This window comes from Microtus ochrogaster (genome assembly GCF_000317375.1).
Source record: "Microtus ochrogaster isolate Prairie Vole_2 chromosome 14 unlocalized genomic scaffold, MicOch1.0 chr14_random_1, whole genome shotgun sequence".
Lineage (NCBI taxonomy): Eukaryota > Metazoa > Chordata > Mammalia > Rodentia > Cricetidae > Microtus > Microtus ochrogaster.
Genome location: NW_004949096.1, coordinates 30625321 through 30634425, shown reverse-complemented (window position 1 = coordinate 30634425; position 9105 = coordinate 30625321). Strand labels below are relative to the sequence as shown.

Below are 9105 nucleotides of genomic sequence, written 5' to 3'. Positions count from 1 at the left end.
CGTTTGTTGACTAAATTGATTTACAATGAAATCTCAATTCAAGATAACAGAGAAACATTTTGAGAAAATGTATGTGACCTGGATTTCAATAATTTAAGTAGGATTTGAATATAAGGAACTGAGTTTTAACTCTGAAAACTTTTTAAGGTATTTCATACAAATTCCTAGCAGGTTTTCAACTCAAGGGAAGACATGAAAAGCAATGGTATAATCAAACACATTAGCACTGAAGAAAAAAAAAATTGAAATACAGCCCATGAGAGGAATAAGAAAGTGAATGAACGACAACCCAAGGCCTAGTTATTGGCCTTACATTTTTGTTCCCAGTCCACTCTTCCCCTATAAGGGGAAATAAAATAAACATTCTTTCCTAGTTCTTGGCATAGTTATTCGGTGGGTAACTATTCTAAGTTAATTTAGACATACAAGATTTAAAGAGGTAACAAATAAATACCTAGGAAGACAAAGAGGTCAGGTCACAAAACCTTAACTAGCTAGTGATGTAGTGTATAACACCATCATATCAGTACAAGGAAACGAAGGCTTCAGTGTCCTTTATGTGACTGACACAGACGTGGAAGAGATCCGATCCTTATGAAGAATCTGTGCTTGCTGTAAGACTTGTAGGAATAATGAAACACCTTCTTCACTGATGAGATGAAGTCTCTCTTACAGCCAAGTTGACAACAGAATAAGAACGAACTCCATTAGAAGGCTGAATGAAGCAAAAGCTAGCAGAAAGTCATTGGCAAAAGGTAACTTAAAAAACAAAAAAACATTGTCAACCCTAAAAAAAAAAATACCCCCAGAAATATATATATATATGTATATATATAAAACAATGTACACATCCATATCACTGACAGTTACAAGAAAATAGCCATTTATAGAAGTCACACAATGCTTTCAACAAGTCCCAACACAATTTTGGGAAACAAATAAAGCCATTGGATAAATAAATATACATACTAGCAAATATAAAACAATTTCTGGTTACGAATTGTCATCGATTCTCTTTTAGGACCCAGAAAAATGGTAGTAAATCTGGTCAGAACTACATATATTACATGGGATTAAAAATACAACCAATTAAAACATCCTCTAACAATGATACAAATATTTAAAAGAATGTCTTAAAGTCAAACATTCAGAACTGGAAATAGCACAATTTTAATAGGTCCTTAAGAGTTGTAATGTGTATACATGTAGCTTGCTATGCCTCATGGATCCACTGCCCCTACATTTACTACAGGCATGTTTGCTGTGTGCACTGACAATTAAAAAATGACACACCTCCGAGTAACTAAACGGAAGTGTTCTACAACTACCAACAACGGAAAGATATGACTGGAAGATAATCTACTGAGAAGGGGAATAGCTGGCTAAATTATTTGTATTTGTTTTAAACTTTGTATCAATAACTTTAGAAGTACCCAAATAAAGTAATGGAAAAATAATGTCCATTTATTTGGTCATTTAAACTTCCCCACAATGTGTTTTCTCTGTCATTCTTGAGTCATCTATCAGCTGACTTTAAAGGAACCCTCCTCAAACGGGTCTGCTTTTATTATCAAAGTGCCCAGAGGCATAATGGTGTGTAAGTGTTTACATTTCCCCTTAAAGTTGTGGGAAGGGCTTTGAGACTGTATTCACTTAGTCAGGAAAGCTTTCAACAATTATGCATGTCAAAAAATTCAGATCTTGTGTAGGTTCGGGGTTTGCTAAAGAAGCATAAAAATGATGGGGGTCAGGAAGAAATTAACTAGGTTCACAATTTTGAGCAAGAGCATATGTAAAGGTAACGTATGTACATTTTATTTCAAGAAAGACATAAGACAAACAGCATAAAGATGCCCAGGTGCCCTAAAGATAAATACATGTAAAAGATTCTCATTAAAATGAATCTGTAGTATTGTTCCTGCAAGCAAAATACCTTTTTTTAAAATAAAAAAAAAATCAGTATTCTGAATTGCAAATGCTTTTGCTTTTTTTTTTGCAGAAAATCTGCCATGATTATTTAATGAATAAGGATTTTCCACAAAACAGGCTTGCTCTACATGCTAGAGTTTTAAACAGTTCAGTGACACAATATGCTAACTACATACATAACAGATAATAAGAAAACACTCAACCTGATGAAAAGTTAAAATCTTCATTAATACACTGAAAACTGACAACTCATGCCTTTAAAATCAAAAATACAAAAATTAAATGTTTTCCTAAAAAGATTTCCTTATTTTAAGGATTCATTTGAAAATGAAGCTGCATGTAATTTGTACAAGAAGTTGTACAAGTAAACAGGTAATATACATAAAAAATTAACTGACATACTCCTCAATTATCAGTTGTCCACCTTTAATTTCCAATACTGTACTTTCTTAACAAGCATACAAAATATCAAACTTCTCTTTAGAAAAAGTGCCGTTCTTTGACATCCTTTACACAAAAACAGTCTGAGCCTGCGGCATGTCAATGCAGTTGAGAGGCAAAGCATACTAACTCTTACAAATTCTACCTTCCATAAAAAGCCCCTGAAAAGGAGATTACACGCCACTATAAAAATATCAACCTCTTGTGGTAGCTGCATTAGAGAACCAAGGCGTGACGACTATTCCCACACAGCACAGAAAACCGCTGTGAGCAGACTAACTGCACGGGTGGCTGGGAGTGTACTGAGCCACGGGTATGCATAGCTACTGTTAGGTGCCAAGCCTGTTACACAGAGTTTTAAACTGATTGTAACCGAGAGTGTAACAGAGGGACCACCAGCCCATGCAAAGCAAATACTGAGTCACTGTGCTGAATACTTCATTCCTGGAGAAAACCAAAGGCAGCAGTAACTGAATCAAGCCCGACAGGAGACTGAACTCATTCTCCTCAATGGTATGCACAGTGAAGTCTGAGGTATACCTTTATCCATTCCATGTGTGCCATTACAAGATATTACCATCTGGAATACATGTCATCACAATGGTTCAAATCACTTGAATATTAGTCATTCATATATTCTTACCTACCCAGTCTCTTGATTTTTGAAGATTTTACCTACAGTAGAATATTACAGAACAAAATATAAATGCATGTTTTTTAAAAATGAAACTTACATGGACTAAAAGAGAATATTTTAAACAAATATACAATATGCAGGCAGACAAAGCAGGAAAACGGCCATTCAAATGTGTGTGCATATATATGTGTGTGTGTATATACATATGTGTATATATATGTATATATACACACACATATATATATATATATACCCAAAAACTAAAAATTGACTATTTCCAGAAAACTGAAGCGCCTCAACTAAAAGGAATGCATCATGAGAGTCTAATCTAATACAGGTCAGAAGTGTAAAAAGGTTATAAACCTGAACAGGAAAAATAAAACAACTTTTACTGGCCATTCCTGTTGAAATGAGAATAGTAAAGTAACAGAAAAGTGGCTACAAACCCACTGAGAGCACCAAACAGAGGGAAAATGAAAGTCCACTTTCACCTCTGTTATTATCATAAAATCCTGTGTACTACAGGTCAGACTGCTGGTGGCAGAAAACAGAATTCTTTATAAACTGCAGATGTCCTGTACATAGAAAGTTTCACTGGAGTCGTACTAGCTCTACAGACGCTTCTGTTTTGCCTACCCACTGTGTGTGTTCAATCTGAGATAGTCTCTTTCTGTAACCCTTGATTATTATTGGGCACCAAAGATAAGAAAAGCAAGACGGGGTACAAAAATGCAAAATTTCAACAGTAATGGCAATGTTTTTGTCTTAGTCCAAAGGGTCCTGCATTCTCTCTCCCCCCTCAGTGATCTGACAAGTCTCTGAACTTAATCTGGGGGCAGCAAATCATGCAAGCGAAATCTGTCTCTGATGTGAGGCCGGACATCTTCATTCTGTGTGGAGAAAAGATTATTTTTGAAAAGCCACATATTTCTAAGGTATGGTCCTATATAACACTCTTTACAGAGGAAGTGGACTACTTCTTTCCTTAATGACACATTATTTTGCTTGACAAATACAGTCAGTTTCTATAATCAATCTATAGCTTCACATCTGTACTGGCAGACTTTTCTTTATCATTAATCTTTAAACAAACAGTGCAAACTATTTAACTTAGCATTTACATCATACTAGATATTACTAAGAACTCTGAAGATAATTTTAAGGATTTGGGAGGTATGTGAAGGTTGTACACAAACACCACACACAACTCTCTAAGGGACTTGAACACATGTGGATATTGTTATTATGGGGAATCCTGGATTCAATCTAGAAGGGTTATGGAGGGGTGACTATATTAGACTACAGCATAAAATAAGTTCAAAATTACATTTAGACTTAAGCTTTTTTCTTTCTTGTCATTTTGTTAAAAAACATTAAGAAGCTAAACCGATAGATAAGTAAAAGGTTTATACCACTAAATTCTACTTTCTACAATTGATTAACTCATCAATAAGAAAATAATTCCTAGAAAAAAGGTTGAGTGACAAAGCATTACTACTAAATGTGAATTATGACGGTAAAATGCATCATTTCAGAACACATGTAAACAAAAGAGAAAACTATAAAAAGTAAAGTCAAGCACTTAGTATATAAACCTTTAAAAACTGGTAGGCCTTATTTTTTAATAATTTCTAACAGAATTCAAAACTGTTCACGGAAAACAATGGTGGGCAGTAAGGACCAGGGTTTAGAACCTGAAATGAGGCTACAAATCACTAAATTTGTTCTAAGCCCTCTATCTTTGCCCAGGGGAGGAATATTATTTATTCTTTGAGCATCCCGGCCTCCAGCCCAGGATTTCTCTTATAAAGCCCAAGGAGAAGGGAGCCTTTTCTGAGTCCTTGTTCTCTTCAGTGCTTCTGGCTTCTTCTGTTTATTTTCCTGACGAATCACTGAGAAAGAAAGCCTTGCTGTAGACATTGTGATTTGCTGGGCATAGTAGCACTCAAGAGGGAGGCAGATCTCTAAAAGCTGGAGGCCGGCCTGATACACATAGTAAGTTCCAGGCCAGTCAAGTCTCTGGGACCCTGTCTCAAACAACAAAAAAACCACCTTGACCTATTTCTTTGGTCCATTTTACTGGCCACTGATAAAGCTTCCCTTGAAGACCAGCTGCATCATGGAAGGCTTCCAATCCTGACTGAGGCAGAATCCTGGCAGTTCCAGCTGATCACAAATCTCCCCCTCCCATCAGAACTACCAGCAAGGATCCCAAATCATTTGCTCACCAGAACTACTTTCCCAGGCAATCTTTTTGTCTTACCACCACACACATGGCTGAACTCTTCCATGTCAGGGAAATTCTGAGCTGTTTTTAGCTCTCACACTCTTGCTTACTCCTAACTCCAAGCAAAAGCTAGGGGAAGTTTGTAAAAGGTTAGACTCCCTGAGGCTAACTGATCACAGTGTGTCTGGGCATCACAGTGCAAGGCCAAGCTCACTCTCGTGTTGCCAACAAGAGCCCAGCAAGTCCTCCTACTTTCTGCTTATTTTTGTACATTTCATAACAGAGGACTATGAGTACTGAAAACTTTATCTTTTCAATATGCAAACAGAAACAAACTGTAGAGATTTTTTTTTTTTTAAAGAAAAGAGTTCCATTTAGTCCCAGGCTGACCTCAAGCTTACCATTCAAGAATCACCTTTAATTCCTGATCCTCCTGCCTCTCTGATCCTTAGTGCTGGGATCAACTGATCATTCATATGTACCACAACACTCAGAAAACTTTTGTTTCAATAGAAGAATGAGCCTAGTCAATTTCTACTGCATATTAAGTTTTATTAAAAAAAAACTATTAGTTTTTTCAACTTTTGCCACAATCTTTTTTTTTTAATTTTTTTTTAAAGATTTATTTATTTATTATGTATACAATGTTCTGCCTGCACGAGTCCATGCAGGCCAGAAGTTGGCACCAGATTTTATTACTATGTGGTTGCTGGGAATTGAACTCAGGACCTGTGGAAGAACAATCAGTGCTCTTAACCACTGAGCCAGCTCTCCAGCACCCCATCTTCTTTTTTTTTTTAAAAAAAGATTTATTTATTATGTATTCAGTGTTTTGCCTGCATATATCCCTACAGGCCAGAAGAGGGCACCAAATCTCATTACAGATGGTTGTGAGCACACGTGGTTGCTGGGAATTGAACTCAGGACACCTTTGGAAGAGCAGGCAAAGCTCTTAACCACTGAGCCATCTCTCCAGCCCCTTGCCACAATCTTCTACCAGTTAGCTTTATTGTTTGTTGCTGTTATTTTTTGAGGAGGATTTCTCTATATATGTAACCTAGACTGCCCCCAATCTGATGATTCTCCCTCTTTAGTCTTCCAAGTTGGTACACAGTTAACTTTAAAAGCCAATACACACAGAGAAACTTGTTCAATATAGTTCAACTAACAACAACAGCAGCAGCAATAAAAATCAAATAGATGACATACTTACCATTTCTACAAGCTTCTCCAGAAATGGAATCAATTTTAGGAGTTCATTGTCATTTTTATCCATAAACCAGCTTTCTATAGGAATTCCATTAGAAAGCTAAAACAATAAATATGTAATTAAGTTCTCTTTAACTACATTAGCCTGCTTTGAAAAACTTAAACAGAGTTAAATAACTATGGACATAAAAGTTTCTCTGGAAAAAAATATTATTAGATTTCACTGGCAGCTCAATAATGCAAGAGAGAGTTTAACTGACTGTTCAGTGTTCCTGACTTCCTCGGTGAGTGCAAAAGGGAAATAATAAAGAGCTCACTAGGCTATTCTACAATATTCATTCTAGAAAGTCACCAGCACAATGCTAGTCATTGTGGAGTAAAGAGAAACTAACAACCTAAACATTCTCAGAAAGCATATGTAAGTACTTTTCCACAAGGACCATGCCCTTCCTATTCATTGTTTTCTTTCTTTCTTCCTTTCTTTCCTTTTTTGGTCTCTCCTTTTCTTTTTGAAACACTCTATAGTCACTGTTCTATTCTTTTAAGAAGGGGTCTTGAGCTGGGCGGTGGTGGCACATGCTTTTAATTCTAGTACTTGGGAAGCAGAGGCAGGCGGATCTCAGTTAGCTTGAGGCCAGCCTGGTCAACGAGTGAGTTTCAGGACAGGATCTAAAGATACAGAGAAACACTGTCTTGAAAAACCCAACCCCCCAAAAAAGAAAAGAAGAGAGAGAAGGGGTCTTGAACTGGGTGGTGGTAGCATACACCTTTAATCCCAGCACTTGGGAGGCAGAGGCAGGTGGAATTCTCTAAATTCGAAGCCAGCTTGCTTTACAGAGCAAGTTCCAGGACAGTCAGGGCTATTACACTGACAAATCCTGTCACTCTGAGGCTCAGGCAGGACTTTAACACCTGTGCTTAAGCAATCAATACTCCCACCCCAGACTAACCATTTTCCTGCTATCAATGCATGAGTACAAGTAAAAGTACAAATACAAGGTAGGAAAAGCACTAATTTTAACAAAGTAAACTCTGGAGCAGGAATAGGGCCTTTAATTCCACCATTTGGGAGGTAAAAGAATGCTGATCTCTAAGTTCAAGGTTGGCATGGGCTACATATACATATGTTGAGAGAGAGACAGAGAGACAGAGAGACTGACTTAAAAGATAAAACAAAATATCTTCCAATAATTCAAGTGGTAGAAGAGAGCTATAGAAATAAACAGGCTGGGTGGTGGTGATGCACACCTTTAATCCCAGCACTCGGGAGGCAGAGGCAGGCAGATCTCTGTGAGTTCGAGTCCAGCCTGGTCTACAAGAGCTAGTTCCAGGACAGGCTCCAAAGCTACAGAGAAAACCTGTCTTGAAAAACCAAAAGGTAATATTAGCAAAACACACAAAAATCTAGCCAAAATACTTCAAATTATTTAAGTCAATAGACTAGAATATTGCTAATTTTAGTTTTCAAACATGTTTATAATTTTAAAAAAATATCAAAGGGCGGGTGGTGGTGGCCTGATTTATAAGACTACAAGAGCTAGTTCCAGAAGCTATGGCTGTCACACAGGGAAAACCTACCCTGAACAAAACAAACAAACAAACAAACAAACAAACAAATAGAAATGCTACTAAATGGTGTCCTGACCCCTCATTTTATCTGCAGATTTACTACTTAGATTTGTTTTCTACATGAAGTACTTCATGTAGAAAACAAATTTCCACAAGTACTTATCCATTTGGCCTTTCTAATCCTAAAAGATTACATAGTAAACAAAAATTACTGTTTTTTTTCTATCATAATTTCTTGGCAGCAATTGTCTTCTTTGTAATTTTTCCAATTGGGTTTCTTTAGGAATCTTCTCCCTACCTGATAGGCAAAGGCTTGTGGTGAGTTGTCAATTATTATAGTTTTGGAAAGATCTCTTCCAAGGATATTTAAGTCCTTTATATAGTTTCCTTGTACACAAACACAATGTTCTCGGAAAAGCCGATGCCTAAACAAAAATAAAAACAGATTTTAAAACATGCACTGAGATTCATATGCCACAAGATTTCTACGTATTCTTTCTCTCAGGAAGCAAATTCAACTACAAACATTGGCCTAAGTTGTAGTATAGTTTCAATACAAAAATTCTTAGCAATTATTGAGACCTTTAAAAAAAAAAGCCAAATATTACAATGGTTTAAACAACTCTGGTTTATACTATGTCATAAAATAAAAAGGAAATTAAAACTTTGAAGTTGTTTTTGTAATTTAATTACCCAAGAAAGCTCAGCTCAGATGCAGCATTTGGTTGTCATCGAGGTCCTGCTTTTTAACCAATTTTCCAGATGGTTGACTGAGGCACAAGTGACTTGCCCAAGGTCACAGTAAGTCTGTGGTTAGTTGGAAACCAGGATCCTCCTGGCTCCCAGTCCTTTGCTCTAACCAGTAGACCACACAGCCTCCCTATCCCTGTACATGCCAGAATAGAAAATATAAGAAGGTATGTTTTTGTATTGGGGTTAAAATATTTTTTTTTTTTAGTTTTCCTAATAGTTTTTTGAGAAAAGATGCTGAGGCCAAAACATTCCATCATTTCAACTTTCCCCAAACACTCTTATTTCTCTCTCTCTCTCTCTCTCTCTCTCTCTCTCTCTCTCTCTCTCTCTCTCTCTCTCT

General features: G+C 36.7%; 1 protein-coding gene across 1 annotated transcript in view; it reads right to left on the bottom strand.

Annotated features, from left to right (window-relative positions):
- Nucleotides 1-1795: 1795 nt before the first annotated feature.
- Nucleotides 1796-9105, bottom strand: part of Ctdspl2 (CTD small phosphatase like 2) — a 50426-nt gene continuing 43116 nt past the window's right edge. Inside the window, exons 11-13 of the mRNA XM_005364358.3 lie at nucleotides 8311-8437; nucleotides 6448-6543; nucleotides 1796-3897 (exon numbers count right to left, since the gene is read on the bottom strand). Coding sequence (XP_005364415.1) covers nucleotides 3832-3897; nucleotides 6448-6543; nucleotides 8311-8437 — 289 coding nt within the window. The 3' untranslated portion in view covers nucleotides 1796-3831. The remainder of the gene's footprint in view (nucleotides 3898-6447; nucleotides 6544-8310; nucleotides 8438-9105) is intronic.